Here is an 18,736-nt window from a genome sequence, read left to right on the forward strand (position 1 = left end):
TTCAGAATTTTTCAATTTTAGAAAGTAGTGTAGTACACATATGCTGGATATCACATAAACCCAACCCATAATCAAACACAAAATTTCTGTAGCAAAACATATTTATGCTAAATGATATTTTTAAAAGACTACAAAGAGTCTCATGTCAGGTCAGGTTTTGCTACTCAATGAACGATGAGAAGCTTTCTATTTTCAGAGTTTTTTTGGAGTATAGAGTTGTAGATAAGAGATTATGGGCCTGTGCAACTGAAAAAAAAGGAATTTGGCTCCTTTTATCCTGGATGCCATCTTGACTCTCACTTTCTACAGGCAGTGATGCACCATCCTGTTGAGAAGCAATCAGTATTGGAAGCAGTATTGGAAGCAATCATCCAGTTGCAGGGTCCCCCTCGGGTGCCTCGAGTGTCCAATGTTCACCCTCTTGCCAAATTTCGAATTTTAAAAGCTTTAGTAGAATGAGTTTTCATGCAGAGATTCTTGGTATTAAATGGTACTTTTTAAGCCAGGATGAAATCAAATCCACGCAATTGTTGAAAAATACCAGGCATTATCTTCCGTAAGAAAGACACATTAAGTACCTGATCTTCCAGGCCAACAGCTTTCAAGGCTTGTCGTCCTCTATGAGAAAGGGCTAAGTTAATGCTTCTTCCACGTGTGAAGTTAGCCACTCGAGTATCTGAGACATTGGAAGCAGACTCCATGTTACACACACTTTATATACTAGTCTAGGATGAGCAAAATTACTGCACCTGGACAATTGGTTCATTCAGAACCAAATTAAAGAACTTCGTAGCTCTTCTAAAGAAAATGCTAATAGCAGTAAATTTATGTTAAATTAAATTTAGATAGTTGGTGTTTTTTTAAAAAAAAATATTTTTTTAAAAAAATTGTTTTATTAAAGAAACTTTTTAAGTTCAGAAAATCTAAAGAAAAATAAGTCAAAGAATTAGAACCACATCCTGCAATTAATTCTTTCTCTTTCCTTTTCTTTCTTTCTTCCTTTCTTTCTTTCTTTTTTCTTTTTCTCTCTCTCTCTCTCTCTGTCTCTCTTTGTCTCTCTCTGTCTCTCTCTCTTTCTTTCTTTCTTTCTTCTTTGGGTCTTGCTTTTTCACCCAGGCTGGAGCGCAGTGGCACGATCTCACTTCACTGCAACCTCTGCCTCCTGGGTTCAAGCAATCTTCCTACCACACACCACCACACCAGGCTAATTCTTGTATTTTTTGTAGAGTTGGGGTTTTGCCATGTTGCCCAGGCTGGTCTCAAACTCCTGGCCTCAAGCGATTCACCTGCCCTGGCCTCCCAAAGTGCCGGGAGCCACTGTGCCCAGCCTTCATCCTGCATTTTTCACCATGGACGTACCTTCCCTAGCTTCATATACATCAATCTGGAAATTCCTCTTTGCAAGAAAGCATGCTTGTAATGAGCCAACCTAGAAATTTAAACAAAATTAAATATTTATCTGATTCCACAAATATAGGGAATTTTTAGCAGCAAAATGAAACATCATGTATGGCTATATTGTACTAGCCTCACATCTCATGTGGTCATATTTTACTAGCCTTATTTATCACATTGATTTACTCAACTTCTACTGAAAAGTATCAGTGGCAAAAATAGCAATATTTATTCAAGATTAAGTAATATAATTTTAGAAGTAGTTTTTTTTTTTTTACTTTTTTATAGTGAGGTAATTTTCAAACAGAAAAAACATAAACATATATATCTTACGGAATAATTAGAAAGCAATTCTTTATAACCTTATATCCCTTATAACCACTACTCTGGTCAAAAAGTAGAATAGCGTCATTCCTCCAAAACTACCCCCACCTCCTCCCCAGTTACAGTCCCCTTCCTCTCACATAGACGTAAACATTATTCTGACTTTTGTGATAACCCATTCTTGCTTTTTTATATTTTAGCCTTTAGGTGTACATATTTCTAAGCAATATACTTTAATCTTACCCATTAAAATTTTTTTTAAAGTTTTTTTGGAGAGATGGGGTGTCACTATGTTGCCCAGGCTGGTCTCAAACTCCTGGGCTCAAGTGATTGTCCCACCTTGGCCTCTCAAAGTGCTAGAATTATAGGCAAGAGCCACTGTGCCCAGCCATTTACCCATTTTTTTTTTTTTTACCATATCGTTAGAATCACACTGTGTGTGTGTGTGTGTGTGTGTGTGTATGTGTTTAGTTTGTTTGTTTTTGCATCTTGCTTCTTTAAGGCAACATTATGGGATTCATTTACATGATTACATGTAAACTTAAGGTCATCTTTTTTTTATTACTGTATGATTCTTCATTAAATAAAAGATCACAGATTATCTATCCTACTGTCAAAGGACACTTGAGTTGTTTCTGGTCTGGGAATATGTTAACAATGCTTCAAAGAACATTTTCTTGTGGGTGCAGGAATTCTGGTACATATATGATGATTTTTTTTGAGGGTTCTATACATGGAAGTGGGATATCTGGTCAAAAGTTTATGTACCTTCACTTTTATGATGCCAAACTCTTTCAAAATTTGGTCGTAATGTGTTTTCCCACCAGCAGCTTCTGAGAATTTATCTTTGCCAGCACTTGATGTTCTCAAACTTTTCATTATTGTGGAGTGGAAGGGTGGGAGCTGGTAAGTCGGAGAGGAATATAGTTTTACTTTGCATATGCTTAATTACTAAAGAAGTTGAGCAGTTTTGTTTTTTTTGTTTTGTTTTGTTTGTTTGTTTGTTTTTTGAGACAGAGTCTCACTCTGTCACCCAGGCTGGAGTGCAGTGAGCTCTTTTTCATATATTGATTGGCTGTTTGGATCTCCTCTTTCACCAAGTGTCTGTTTAGGTCTTTTGCCCATTTTCTGTTGGGTTGCCTATCTTTTTTCTTTTCTTTCTTTTTCTTTTTTTTAGTTGTTCATAGAGTCTGAATATAGAGTCTTTGGCATTTTTAAACATTAAAAATATCTTCTTCCATTCTGTGCCTTGCTTCTTAAATGCTATAGTCTATTTTGAGGATGAGAAGCTGTTTATTTTAATGTAACCATATTCATCAATCTTTTGCTTTATTATTAATGCAATTACAATTGTCATTTTATTTTTAATGCAATTACAAATGTCTTGTTCAAGAGATCTTTGCCTATTCTGAGATCATAAAGAATTTTTTCTGATCTATTGTCTTCTTAAAGCTTTAGAGTGTTGCCCTCCCAGTAGCTTTATATATGCTGTGGTAGTTTACTACCTCATCACTAGCAACTTGTATTTGGCAAAGTCATCTGTATATAATTATCACACTTGAATTTTCAACAGTAGTCAACACCGTTAACTAGACCTTCTGGAAACAGTAACCTTCTCTCATTTTTTGGTTTTCTTCATACGTCTCTGGCCAGTCCCACTTTTCCTCTGTCACCATTGCAAAGACAGACAAATATTGGAGTTTCTCAAATCTACATCCAAGTCTGTCTTCTCCACCCATGATTATGTGAAAATTTATGTCTCCTATCCAGATCTGTGCTTTGAGCTCATGCATACAAATGTTTAAGTGATATAGCTTCTTGTATGTCTCAAAGCACCTCAAAATCAACAGATCCAAATTGAAACTTGCGATCATCGACTCCCATCTCATCAACTCTCTCCACATATTCCCTATGTAAGTGAATGATGTGCCATCCATCCAGTTGCTCAAACTAGAAAGCTAGGAGTCACCACCTCTGCTTGATACTCCAGTCCCAGTTCTGCCAATTCTACCTTACAATGTTTTTCCATCTACCCATCTCTTTTCATTTTCACCTTTCTGCCTCTAGTTACTGGAATCATTATGCTTAACTAATATCAAATTTTCTGTGTATTCTACCAGCATTCATTTTGGCTCTTTCCAATTTATTTTCTGCAAGCAGTCATTTAGGGTGATGGTGTAATAGGTCATTTGAACTAATACCTCTACTGAGAGGAAAAGGAGACGCAGAGAGATGACCTGGCATTTGGAGCCATGCCTACAGGCATCTACAAATGCAAGAGAGGCTGAGGACTTCAGCAGAACTTTTGACAGACTCATGAAACTAGAAGTACAAAATTTGGAGTCTGGGACACTCCTGCACCCCTTGCTCAGGAGGGCAGGTTCTGATAAACCCCTTAGGTTTTAGATCAGGACCCTAAACAGGTACATCCCAGGAGAAGGGCACTGGAAGGAAACCAATGATCCAAGGGCCTGTCTGGAAATCAGCTCTAGTCCTGATCAGATTGCATTAATTTTTGATTGCTGGTAATCACAGCCACCCAACAGAAACAAACATAAATCCTCTCTGGATAAAAATGACATCACCATAGGCCTCAGATTTTCCCCACATTTTAAAATATACAAATCCGATCATGTCACCCTTTTGCCCCAGCCTTGCTATCCTTCTTTTAGCCGTCGTATTCGCCATGCTGCCTCTTGCTGAGGGGTTTAGCATGTATTATATCCATGGCCAGAAATGTTATCTTTCTTCTTTACATAGTAAACTTCCATTCATCCTCCAGGTCTCCACTCAGCTTCACTCTCTAAAAAAAGATTTCCTGGGCCACCCTACCTCAAATCCTGCAATTACGAGTTCTCACAGCATTTTGACCTTTATCTTTGGGGTAAATTGCATCCTTCCAACTTCATATGTTCAAGTCCTAACCCCCAGTACCATAAGAATGTTACATTATTTGGAGATAGGATCTTAATATAGGTAATCAAGTTAAGATGATATCATTAGGGTGGGCCTTAGTCCAATATGACTTGTGTCTTTATAAAAAAGGGAATCAGACATGCATTGAGAAAAGATGATGTGAAGAGACACAGAGAGAAGACTTCCATCTACAAGCTATGGAGTGGGACTCGGAACAGATCTTTCCCTCACAGCTCTCGGAAGGAACCAACCCTGCCAACACCTTGATTTTGGACTTCTAGCACCAGAACTGTGAGACAAGACATTTCTGTTTCTTGAGCTACCTGGTTTGTGGTAATTTATTTATTTTGGCAAGCCTAGAAAACTAATACAAAGAGCTTACAACAACAGAAAATTTACATCTTTAGAGTGATTCTATAATCAATATCTGTCTATCCTTCTAAGCTATCAACAGGTTTTGCTCACCATTTTATTCCTAGCATCTACCATTGTGTTTGTAACATAGTAAGTGCTTCATATATATTTGTTCAGTGTATAAATAATGGTAGAGATTACATTTTTAAGTAAAGTTTGTAACCAAGTGAAGCCAAAATTTATTGAGTGCCTACCAAACATAACTTAATCTGCTAAATTTTAGGGACTCAAAGGTTACCAAGATAAGTCCTTGTGCCCAGTAAACACCCTATTTAGTAAAAAGAGACAAACACATAAATGTATCAATGCTTAATGAACCACTTTTGAGTATGGAGGCCCACTTCTTACATTAAAAATTTGCAGATTATTTTATATTATTTGAATTTCTAACATGGATTGTTTAAAAATGTATAATAAATTTAGTCACAAATCATCTACATATACTTTAAAAATAATTATGTGTTTAAGTCATATAATTTTATCCTACTTGCTCAAAATTTTGTATGCATATTATTTCACAGACCCCTTGCAAAATAGCTCTGGGCTCACAGGTAAAAATCAATGTAAAAAACAAAAAGAATAAGTCAATTTCTAGAAAACACACATGAAAAAGATTAATTTTTTCTTGACAAATGTGGCAAATTGTATTTTTCAAAGATGGTCATGATGATATCCTTTATCCTACGTACTCTTCTCCAGTGTGATCTTGATACTCCTTCATCAACACATGGGGTTTATTTCTACAGTCTCTTAAATCTAGAAGGGCCTGTGGTAGCTTTGATAAAAAAAAATGCAGTAGAAGTTACCCTTGAGCCATTTCCAAGCATAGTCCTTAACTGGTCCAGAAGCTTCTGCTTCTTTCTTTTAGGAAGTCAATTATCACAAAAGACAACAGGGTCAGGAGAGTTGGAATGAAGACACAGGAGGTTCATTTATTAGATTGGTGCAAAAGGAATCACGGTTTTTACCATTAACCGCAATTACTTTTGCATCAACCTAATAGAAATGAGTCTCTCTTACTGAGAAAACAGGTAGGGAGAAAGACAAGTAGGACACTAAAGCCACAATATAAAAAGCAAGTGATCAGTGAAAATCTAATGTAGGGAAATGGCCTAAAAGGAGAGATACTGGTATTCAGAAGCAAGAAATCCATTCATCCATCTCCTAAAAATTCAACCACAGTAAAGGAGCTACAATATATAATGCTGCAAACAAAGCTCTCAGTGACTGTGTTGGAATAAAATCAGCTCTAAGCCAATGATGGGCCAATGGTCTGGTTGCATGGGTTTGTCATGTTCCTTTTCTTTGATGAAAATTGATTCCAGGATCTCAGAGGAGGAGGGCTGACCAAGGTGGAGATTCTGCCTCAATCCTTCTAAGGTTGGAAGATGCCAATTCATACCTTTCCAACACTTAAATGTTTGCCAACTAAACATGTATTAATGGTTTTTATGGGAGAATAAGGGATCTCGGGTAGTGTGGGCACAATAAGATTAAATCTAACTTAGGTTCATGAAAATATTAAGGGCTAGAGAAGATGAGACCTAATGGAATCTCCTACACATTGCTTGTAATTATCTTTTCAAGTTGGATATTCACATATTGAACAAACCAGCAATTCCTCTTAAAGGCATATACACAAGAGAAACCTTTGCTATATGTATATTGGGTGACATGTGCCAGGTTGTTCAGTGTAGTACCTTTCGTAACTAAAATAGACAAACAAAAAAGCAGGGAATAGCCCAAATGACTTCAGAGAGGAATGAATGAACACATTATGGCATATTCACACAGTGAAATATGATATGAATATATTAGCAAGACTATAAGTGAAAAAATAAGACTCAGATAATTTTATACTGCATGATACAAAATAAAAACAATCAGGACTAAACTATAGACATATGAAAATATATAATTTTTGAAACACATAAGTAGTATTCATATGTACATGTATGTATGAGATAAATATGTAAATAATAAATGATAAAACTATATATAAAAAGGCAAGGGAGTGATAAATAAGATCTGGCATAATGCTTCTAATGGGTGGGGGTGAAGTACAGAGTTGATGAAGTCACTGGCAATCTATCACTTCTTGTGTTGAGTAGTAGATTCATGGCTGCTTATTATTATTATTATTAATAAACAAACAAGGAAGTAAAAGTGTTTTCTCCAAGACCAGTCATAATAGTGTGTAATGAAATAAAGCTTGTATAAATATGATCCCAATTCTGTGTAACAGAGGTTCAAATAAATTTAAAGAAAAAATACAATGGTAGATGTTATGTCAGTTCAGCCAGAAGGGGTAGTAATGTGCGTGGCTGACAATATAGCTTTCAGACTGTAATTTTCTTTCCCTTCTCACTTTCTGTAAAAAGTGCTTAATTGGGAATAACTGTCAGTGCCATCTTGAGTTGTTATGCTGGCAGGAAGGACTAAGACATAAATACGTAAGTGGAAAGAAAATGTGGTGTGTAAAGCATGCTAAGTGTACCACAAACTCTTGGTTAAGGCACAGCTGGGTTCCTGAGCATAAATAGCGAAGGAGGATAGCACAGGAGAGAAGAAATTGGGCAGGGTTAGACAGCTGGGAGAAACAAAACGATTTTTTGATTCTGGTTCTGAGGGTAAAGCCTTAATAGAGACAGGACTGTTCCCAGTAAGGACATGAACAATTATGAAAAGTTTCTGTATTTGTTCTGAAGCACCAAACGTTCACGATAGTGAGGTGTTTGCTCACAAAATAATTTTGCAAATTAAACATTTTATGAATAACCAGTCTAGCCTGTTTGTGTGTACAAGACTCTGGGGGCATTCCTTGGTTACACAATTATGGATTTACCCAATGTATCATTATCTTGCTTTTCCACTTTCTTCTTCTGTCTCTTCATACTTCCTTATTTACAGCTCATGTGCTGTGTAGGGATGCCTAACCTACCACTTAAAAATATTATTTGAATATTTCCTTTCTATAAATGCTGAGATATGCTTCTCCAGTCTTCCGTTGCTGAGCTTTTCTGTCAGTTCCCATGTGACCCCTCTAGCAGCAATTGTTCAAGTAGCCAATGATCATGAGAAAACTGTAAACCATTTAAATTTATAAATGTTGACCCTTGAATCTTACATTGAACTGATAAGCAACAAAAAAATAAAAAGAAAGAAGGAAAGGGAAAAACTGTGATCCTATTAGGAAGAGGAAACAGGATTATAAAAATTCCATACATTTTATGTCTTTTGATATAATATGTTTGAAATTAATCTAATAGTGCAATATTAAACATGTGTCAACTACTTTTGACTTAATGAAGCATATAACACCTTCCCTAATCCTTAAGAATCATGAATGTTTCTGAGTTTTCTGTCTATCTAACTTTTAAAAAGCTTGTTAATAGTGTTTGAAATCCATATTTGGTCATGAAACTATAGTTTGATGTCTCAAGAATTTGATCTTTGGGTATAGATCAAATGCAATGAGAAGAAGCAGACTGTTAACTCTACTTACAATGCAATAAGCACATCAGTGTCTTCATACTTTGTTAGTAAATATTACATCTTCCAGGATTGCATATGTTATGCCAAATATTGTTTTATTATTTAATCCTTACCCTGAGTTCTCTAATCTGTGTCATCTGGAATTGGTCTCTAAAGCCAAGCAGTGGTCTTGATTTTCCCTCTTATGAGAAGGTGAGTGATGCACATTCCTGCATGCTTTTAAGAAAATTTATGACTTTTACTCTAGTCTTGATCTTTGTCCTGAACTCCATCTGTGACTACTGAACCTGTCTATAGGCATCTCCCTCTCAACATAGCTAAAATTTGACTTATTCCCATTCCTCAACCTTCTCATTCTCCTTCTTCTGTATTCTGTATTCCATAAACTTTCTTCCTCCTTATATATTTCATATCTTAGAGAAGAGCAATTGCACTCACTAATTCACCCAACCAGGATAGCTCAGTGAATATTTAACACCCCTCTCTACCTACCAGTACACATGAAATTAGGCAATATGTCCTATTGATTGTTCCTCTTCAGTCTCTCTCACAATAGATCTTCTGCTACCCACAGCCCTGTCCTTACATGGGGCCCTCATTAGCTTTTACAGGCTACTGCAACAGTTTTCTAATAACCCTCTTTCCCCAGTCTGTATGCATTCAATCTGTACTCTGCACTAGAACTAGTCATCTTCTTTTTATTTTCTTTTTAGACAGGGTCTTGTTCTGTCACCCAGGCAGGCATGCAAGGCTGAGATCATAGTTTACTGCAACCTTGAACTCCTTGGCCTCCCAAGTAGCTGTGATTACAGGTGTGCTGCTATGCATGGCTAATTTTTTAAATTTTTGTAGAGACGGGATCTTGCTATGTTTCCAAGGCTGGTCTCAAACCCCTGGGTTCATGTGATCCTTCTGCCTCGGCCTCCCAAAGTGCTGAGATTATAGGCATGAGCCATCATGCCCAATCACTAATTATCTTCTAAATCAGACATTGAATGATTGTTTTTGTCTTACAGTTGTTTATTAGCTCCTCATCATTTCAGGATAAAATTCCAAATTTTCAACATGACATAATAGATTCTTACATGTGATCCCGACCTCTTTCTCCAGTTCATTATGCACTATTCTCATGCACTATCTCATGCACTATTCTCTTGCACCATCTGTAATAGGCATACTAAATTTACTATATGTTTTCTGAATATGCCATGCACTTTTATTCTTCCATGCCTTTGAATACTATCCTTCCCTGCCTTATATTCAGTTTTTGGAAAATGTCTACCTTTCCTTTAAGACTCCTATCCTCAGTGTAGTTTTTCCTGATACCTCTACTCCTCCAAAAGACTTGTTTGCCTTTTCTTCTGTAATTATGTATATTTACATATATATATGTATATAGATGTGTTTTAATGTCTCAAGTACATTGAATTATTTATTTATAGTCTTGTCTGACTTCCACCAGGTAGTAAATTCCCAGAGAGGAATAATATTTGTATGGCTTGTATTTTGTCTATCTTTTTATCTCTGATACAAACCACAAATTCTAATGAATTAGAAAATACAGGTAAATGTGAAGAAAAAAGTAATTTCTCACAATTTGACCATCAATGGCAACCAATATTAACATTTTCTATGTATATAAAATACATGATATTTCTTTTCAAAATGATAACAGGTTGTATATTTCTTTCATAATTTCTTTAAAAAAAATGAAAAGTGTACCCTAAATACATTTCCATGTCAAAAGATGTCTGAAGTAAAAGTATTTAATACTTGCATTACATTTTATTGTAGGCAGTGTGCTTGTATTTGGATATTCAAGTTATTTTAATTCTGTAGCATTATGGACAATTATATGATGCATACATGTTTCTTTTGATAAAATCTCACTAATGAAAGGGCCCACCAAAGGGCAATTTTGAATAAAAGGGATTGAAACACCAGCCAATTCTGAGCTCCACACCCTCTTTCTATGTGCCCCGTTGGCTCCTGGGCCTTATTACTAGTGGGGGAATGGAGTAAGGATAATGGGGGAATGAGAAAACAAAGAGGGAAAGAAGAGAGTCTGAAGTGAGCTGGGGAAAGAATATTGATGGTCTAGAGTGTAAGAGGAGCCTGCTCAATCTTCCTTTGTCTTGCTTTTGGAATAACTGCAAAGCACATGAAAGAGATTCAGATTGAGTGGGGAAAGATCATTTCAGAAGGTTTTGTTGCGAGTTTTGAATACACTCCAGATTTGATGTTTTTGAGAGCCCACATTAGATTCTATTTGCTTTTAATTTCTCATTGGCTGAAGGACAGTTGTTTCTCTGAATGCAATGCCATGCTTAGGCCAACTTCAAGGGTGAAGTAGCTATTGCTGCTTTCTGGAAATCTTTTTTTTTTGTTTTGTTTTGTTTTGTTTTTGAGATGGAGTCTCACTCCGTTGCCCAGGCTGGAATGCAGTGGCACGATCTCAGCTCACTGCAACCTTTGCCTCCCAGGTTCAAGAAATTCTCCTGCCTCAGCCTCCTGAGTAACTGGGACTACAGGCACACACTGCCATGCCTGGCTAATTTTTTTGTGTTTTAGTAGAGATGGGGTTTCACCATGTTGCCCAGACTGGTCTCGAACTCTTGAACTCGGCAATCCACCCACCTCGGACTCCCAAAGTGCTAGGATTACAGGCCTGAGCCACTGTGCCCAGCCAAATCCCCACTATTTTTAAGACTACAGATGTGTATATTTTCAAGTTGTTTTCCAAGAAAAAAATACCGGCTTATATTACCATCAACAGTGTATGAGGGTGCTCTTTTTCTTTGAGTGGACAGATAGAGGACTAGATGAATGCATGAGTGAATATAGACAGAAGGGAAATAATCTGAGAGTATTTGGGAGGAGAATGGGCCAAATGAGAAGGAATGAAAGACACACTCTTTGCAGGCACTTAACAAAGTTTGGAGCTGTCTAAAGTTGTTGGTTCCATTCCAGGTACTTCCCACCAGATAGCAAATGAAGGAATCTCTGAGGGATGAATTCCCTGAGGTGAGAGTGGGATTTATGAGGCACAGCCACAAAGAAATCCATTCCACCTCTGTTTTTAGAAGGTGCTAGATATGGGCCACTAATGAGAGTTTTTCATACTTAAGAAGGCTCAGAGCCTATGAAATAGAAAACTGAAACCCAGGGCTAACATGGTGAGGCCCACCAAACAGCCTGCCTTGCTTGCTTTTTATTGCTTCCTTCTAGTTGATTTCAAAGCCCATATAGCTAAAAGTCATGTAGGCAAACAATATACATCTAATCTGTCACTAGCTTCCTTATAGACAATGTCTCTGGCATGTATGTCACTATGGTAATAGTTGCTTAAAGTTTTTGTTTTTGTTTTTGTTTTCAGGAACTAGGCAGGCAGCTCTTACCCAGTATAAACTACTTGAAAGAGACCACCAACCCTCTTTCTACCTCCCCCCATTGACTCCTGGGCCTTATTACTATGAAGTAAGGATAATAGGAGAATGAGAAAGCAGATAGAAGAAGGAAAGAAGAGAGTTGCAGACCCTTCAATTGGGCCTGCAAAAATGCCCAAGAAGTGACTTTCTGATACCAGAAGGCCAAAAACTTCACCTTCAGAGCATGCTAATGCCACCATTTTCCGAACATGTGTCCTATGAAGAGTAGTGAACCTTGATTATGCATGCTCAGACTCCTATTCATTTTTCCCCACTGCTAATCACCTTTCCCCACACCTTAGGCCACCCCGCTTCTTTGCCCCATAAATATCTCTAAGCCCTATCTTCAGAGAGGTGGATTTGAAAGCTGTTCTCCCATCTCCTTGCTGGGCTGTCCTGTGAATAAAATCTTCTCTTTACTGCAAAACTTGTTGATATGGTTTGGTTGTGTCCCCACCCAAATCTCATCTTGAATTGTAGCTCCCATAATCCTCATGTGTTGTGGGAGGGACCCAGTGGGAGGTAATTGAATCATGGGATCGGGTCTTTCCCATGCTGTTCTCATGATAGTGAATGAGTTTCATGAAATCTGATAATTTTATAAAGGAGAGTTCCCCTGCATGCCCTCTCTTGCCTGCCACCATGTAAGACATGTCTTTTGCCTTTCACCATCATCATGAGACCTCCCCAGTCACGTGGAACTGTGAGTCCATTAAACCTCTTTTTCTTTATAAATTGCCCAGTCTCAGGTAGGTCTTTATCAGCAGCATGAAAACGGATTAATACACTTGTTATCTCAGTAACCGAGTTACTGCATGCTGGGCAGAACAAGCCTGGTTTGGTATCAAAACAAGAGTAGAGCAAATAGAGCTTAGTTTATTTTCATATTGATAAAATAATAACAATAAAGGTTAACAGTAATTATGTTTTTTTCATGGTATAATTCATTAATATTTGCAAAAAGTAAAAAGTATGCACTTGAATCAAATTCTGTGTAGACCTCAACCCAGGATTATAAGCCATTTGATGGTTCATATGCACTGAGGACGTTTACCTCAGGGAAAGTGAAAATTCTGGGTGACATTTGATTTCTTTTTTTAGAAAGGAGTAGGTTGAGAACAAAGCTAGAGATCTGTGAGCGAGAAAGTGTGAAAAAGAAGCAGTAGAATTTTAGTGTTAAAAAACTAGCAATCTAGTTTTAGCCCAAGAGGAAGAAACTGAGACCCATAGGGTAAGATTTCCTGAGCGTCCAGCTGGTTGCAAACTCTGCTATTCCCAGTCTCCTCACTGAATGACGCTTTTTCCATCCCGTGAAGCTGAGTGAAGAGTAAGTGGTGAGATGGAAAAATCCTAAGAAGAACAGAACAGAAACACCATTTGGGGACAGTTTGGCATCAATACCATTTTGAGCCTATAAATCCATGACAGGATTTAACATCTATAGCTGTGAGACATAAACCCTCATAGAGTCAATGTCAAGTTGCCTCAAAATCAATTTCATCAGGAGAGGCCACTGACTTGACTTGAATTCCAGGGGGCAGGGCACAATTATCAACAATAAGTCAAAACATGTACAAATCTCCTCACCCTCTAAATACTACTAAATGGAGAACTTTGCTGGGTCAAACATAGGCAGAGTAGATCACAAAACTCTCTACATTGGGGTTTCTTTTTTGAAGAAAGGAACAGAATAAATATTTGAATGATATCCTCAAATACATCTCCAAAATACATGCTAGAATAGTGGACATACATTGCAACAGCAGGAGACAGCTGAGACTGGAATGCTTAATAGCCATCTCAGCCAAGGCTCTTGGCTTCAGTCAAAAAATATGTCTTGAGTAGCTTTAGCTGTCACTGAAATGGTGCCTTTTTGCTCTGATCACTTTCGTCATATCTGTAAACACTGAAAACAGTTATCAAAAGCAGTATTTTCTGAGTCTCAAGGACTGAATTCAGACGTGGATTAAGGACGTCTGTTTAGGTTAAATGGCCTTTGTTTACTTCTCTGGCTTGTCTACTTCTCTCTCCCTTCATAAAGAAAAGAAAACATATCACTCTAACATGAAGTAAGGCAGTTTGTATGGCAGTTTTTTTGTAATGTAGGTTTTTTTTGAAATGATGTGCTAGAATTGAAAAGCTACACCTGTAGAACTCCTTCCAGCATGCAAAATTGAGATTATTTTCCAAATCCTTTTTTAAGTTACTCACTGAAAGGACTACATTCCTCATGACATAATTGTGTTAAAAAAACCATTTAAAAATTTCCCATAACTTCTAAAAGAGTGATTCTCCACTTTGTTCTGAAATCAAACTCATGCACAGAAAATATTTTAGTGTGGTTCACATTATAAGGCACTGGGAAACCTTTATAAAGGTAGAAGGAGCCAAAGATAAAATAATCTTTAGACCTACGAAGTAAAAAGCTTCTATGGGGAATAAACTATGCATAACAAAATTTTAATAGAAGGCAGCATTTGATAATAACAAACAAAGCCCTGTGGGCATTTAAAGAGAGGAGAAGCCTTCACAGGTTGATTGTCCTGCAATTACCTTCTGGAACTAGCAGGAGGTAATCCCATTGGCTAGAGGAGGGATGGGGGAGTTGTAATTCACACAAGGAGGAAAATATCAGTCAATACAGTGGTTTTTCTAAATATTTAGGTCAATGTTCTTGAAATGCTATTTTAACATCTTTTCCCACTCGTTTTTCAATATTTAAACTTTACCTGGTTTATGATTATAGTTTAGCTTCTTTTACCTTTTGTTTCTCATTAGGAGTTTCTTTACTGATTTGTTGATCTCTTTGACTGAACATGTCTTCAAAGAAAGGAAATCAATTGGTTTAACCCAAGATCAGAAGATCACTACATCAGAGCAAGAACAACTTCTTAGGGTGGCTTTTCATTAGACAAGGTTACTAGACATGGTAAGCTACCACTGATAAGAACTGAGGGAAGTTCACTATATTTTTTGGACATCTAAGTAAAAGTTCTCAACTGCCATTTTTTTTTTCTAGGGGCCGGGGAGAGCCTTTAATGTGTTAGACAGTGTAAGGTACTAGGATATGGTTTATGGAAAGGACGAGGTAGGAAGGGAGGGTGGAAAAAAAACAGAAGAAGATGGGCAAAAATGTAATCTTGTCCTCTATGTAAAGACATTAACCTTCTTGAATTGCTCTATTTAGTCAATACTTTTAAAAATAATTTTCTCAATATTCAAACATGCATCTGTTATTATTTTTTCACCTTTATATCATTAAGTTTTCTCATTCCTCTCATTTATTCATCCACCCAATACATAATGTTAGGCATAATTCCAGCCTCTGGAATACATTGGTTAATAAGAGTTTATATCCTAGTTGGAGTAAATATCTAAGAAACAGGTTAAAAAAAAAAACCCAAAGTGTGTAATTTCCGATACTGGTAGATAAGATTAACGAATAAAAAGGGAAAGGGGTGAAGCCAGAAAGGCAGACAGGCTCAGTTCAGACAAGACCTTTGGTAAAGAGTTTGGGTTTTATTTTATTTGTAATGGGAGATCATTGGAAGATTTTAAGCAGGGGATGATAATGATCAGACTCATGTTTTAAAAGGATGTTTCTGGCTGTGGTGTGTAGTACGGACTGTAAGGGAATAGGAGTTAAAGCTGGGAGACTAATTTGGAGCTTGTTGCAGGAATAAGGATGGCGGATGATAATGGCTTGGGCCAGGGTGGTTGTAATGGCTAGAATTTAAATGTATTTTGGATATAGAGCCTCAAGGCTTACTGATGGAGTGAAAGAAGAATAAGCGTTTGCACAAAATGACAAAAGGAATCGAACATGATGCCTAAGCATGGACTTGAGCAATAGGATGGATAGAATTCTTTTGCGGAGGAATTTTAGTTGCTTCCTAATACACAAGTAGTAATTTTTGTCTCCTATTTTCCAGCATATGTATGATGTGGTTACATGATGATGATCTCATATTATTCAGGGAGAAATCCATGGATGACACCCACATTTTTAGGCCCCCCAAAACCATATATCCAATCGCATATTTGTTATCTCTCCCTTGGATTTCTAAGAGACAATTTTTAAAATGAGACATCACTGCTGTCACCTTAGTCCAAGTCTTGAACTAAGGTAACAGCCTCCTAACTGGTCTATCTTGTCTTCTTAAAATGTTCCTAGTCATTCTCCACATAATGGTCCAAGGGACCTTTTAAAATCACAACTTAATTTCCTGCCTAAAGTCCTCCAATAGTTTCCCATTGTAATTTGAACAAAATCTGATCTTCTTGCCTGGACCTCTAAGATCCTACAAGATCTGGCTCTGTCAGCTTCTCTGGCCTCATCAGCTACTCTTCTCTGGCCTCATGCAGTTCCTGCCTTTCTTTCTGCTCCTTGAACTTGGGCAGCTCATTATTGCCCGAGGGTTTCTCTTCCTGCTGTTCCCTCTGCCTGAAATGCTCTTTCTCAAGATCTTCACGTAGTTAGTTCTATCTGATCATTCAGGTCTCCGGTCACATGTCCCTTCAGCAGAGCGGCTGTCCCTGACCACATTCTAAACAGGTACTCCCAAAGATACTCTCTACAGCATTACCCTGTTTTCATTTCTTTCATAGTGCTTCTCTTTAACTGAAATTATCTTATTTGTTTTCTTCTTCCTTGTCTTTTTCTTCTCTGAAATTCTCACCCTTGCATCCCTACTATCTAAAACAATATTGGCACATAGTAAGTAATCAGATTTTGTTGAACACATGAATTCTCATTTTGTGCAACATTTTGATAGGACAGATTGGACACAAGCCTAGTATGAAGCAGTGATGACACATGTCCCAACCAGTGACCGACACATCATGTGATAGCATTTCTAAATGAAAATTTAGAATCAGAAATGTTAAAAGAACTGTTCTAGCACTTTAGGGAAAAGACCCTAAGGAAGGCAGAAAAAAAGACAGCATATACTATATAAGTACATGTGTGGCATAAAATATACCATCTATATTCAGCCTAGAACAGTGTTACATACACCCTCAATAAATTTTTTGTTGAATGGATATATGAATAATTAATGAAAAGTCTCCAAACGATTTGACCAAAGGTGATAGGGAAATGATTTAACCTTGACTAATTGGGATGTTTGTATTCTGAAACAGAAATTCTGCTGAGAGGGGAAAAAGCAAAGTTGAATCGAAGCAGACCCATGTTACACAGAATTACCTTTGGCACCATAACTATGAAAGCAGAGAGTGACCTCTCCTTCCGTCTTGCTAGGTGTGGGGCAAGTCCCAGCACCTTTATGTCACTTGCTCAGTGAGAGGTGAACACCTCACTCCACTGCCTTAAGTGCTCCACTGGAAGAGTCAAATAAGTCAGGCGACCACATAAATCTTATTCCAAATTACTCATATAACTAGTGAACATTCAACATGATACTTTGATGTTAGCTTCATGTTTCTTGACCTTTTTATTCTCATTAGACAGCATTAACTGAGTTATTCAACAAAGCGGGACAAATGTTTTTATTAAAATGAATATTGAGACTAATTCCTGTTTCTAAAAACATAGCCAATTTGGGGATAAAATCAAATTCAATTTGCATTATTTTTGCTTTTTAACAAATCCTAAACCAAAATGATGAGGGAAAACAAAAACCTTTGTATTTAATAGCTATAAAATACCTTTCCTGAAAAAGAACAGATTAAAACTCATACTATATTAAATCTATGAAAATTAAAATATTTAAAAAATAAACAAAATAGCTGTATTTAAATATCAGAGTTTTCACAAGAAAATTAACAATTTGCAGAAGTGATGAATAATAATCATTACGAGTAATAATAGTTAATATAATACCACCAACAATAGTAATCCATCTGAAAATTCTTACCAAGCCACCACCAATGACAGCTACTTTTTTCCTTTGAATGACAGATGAGTCCATAACTGCTGAAGTATTTTTCACAATTATTGTTGCTTCTGTCACTGAGTGACACTGATTTGTGTCTCTCCTACACACTGATTTCTCTGAGTTTTTATACCGCCCCAAGCCCAGTGCATTTATGAGCCAGAGGCAATGTTTAGTCAGGGCTAATTTCCCTTGACAGTGTTAACCCATTGGTTGGCCAAAGTACAATCAGCTCAGCTCTAAGAAAAAATAAATTCATTACAATAACCAAATTTTTTAAAAAATCCATCCAATTGGAGACACTCTATTTTTTCTGTCTTCTGTGTAAGACACGGAAATTTTTAAGCAGTCTTATGGCTTTTCTTCTTCTTTTTCTACAGCATATATTCTTAGTTTCATTTTCATTCATGATTAACCATGAATGGAACCCTTCTCATCTGAAGTCCGAAAACATCTTATACCTCCCTTAGAGAGTAAGATGACATGGTTTCATAATTCATCTGTGGATCATTTTTGTGATTAAGACCAATCAAAAATTTCATCTAAAGGGTCCTCATGGATTGTTTTTAACAGGCTCTACCAGGGAAAATTTTTTGCAAGGTCTTAATATTCTCCTGATCAACATTTTGAATTGTGTAACTGACCATACTTCCCCTTTTTCTTTTTCAGCCCAGATGCTAGAAAATTTAGAATCTAATTTTAGAATTGAAAATTTAGAGTCTAATTACCACTAGGGGAGATGACTGACACAATGCTTCTGTAAACTCATTCCTGACTTCATATTATCTATTCACTTTTTTGTCTTTTTCACTTCATTTTAAATGTTATACTTTTGTGCATGCTTTGCGAATTGCAGTTGTTTTCTGGAAC

General features: G+C 36.9%; 1 protein-coding gene across 2 annotated transcripts in view; it reads right to left on the reverse strand.

The window, feature by feature from the left end:
• The window catches only part of KMO (kynurenine 3-monooxygenase), a 60,391-nt gene extending 42,147 nt beyond the window's left edge, over nt 1-18,244 (reverse strand). The window contains exons 1-3 of one of the 2 annotated variants that reach the window (XM_054479004.2): nt 17,849-18,244; nt 1,360-1,429; nt 579-676 (exon numbers count right to left, since the gene is read on the reverse strand). In XM_054479004.2, coding sequence (XP_054334979.1) covers nt 579-676; nt 1,360-1,429; nt 17,849-17,902 — 222 coding nt within the window. In that variant the 5' untranslated portion in view covers nt 17,903-18,244. Of the gene's footprint in view, nt 1-578; nt 677-1,359; nt 1,430-17,848 lie in introns of those variants that run through there. The other variant, XM_054479009.2, reaches the window with a different exon arrangement.
• Nucleotides 18,245-18,736: the final 492 nt, after the last annotated feature.

This window comes from Pongo pygmaeus, chromosome 1 (genome assembly GCF_028885625.2).
Source record: "Pongo pygmaeus isolate AG05252 chromosome 1, NHGRI_mPonPyg2-v2.0_pri, whole genome shotgun sequence".
NCBI lineage: Eukaryota > Metazoa > Chordata > Mammalia > Primates > Hominidae > Pongo > Pongo pygmaeus.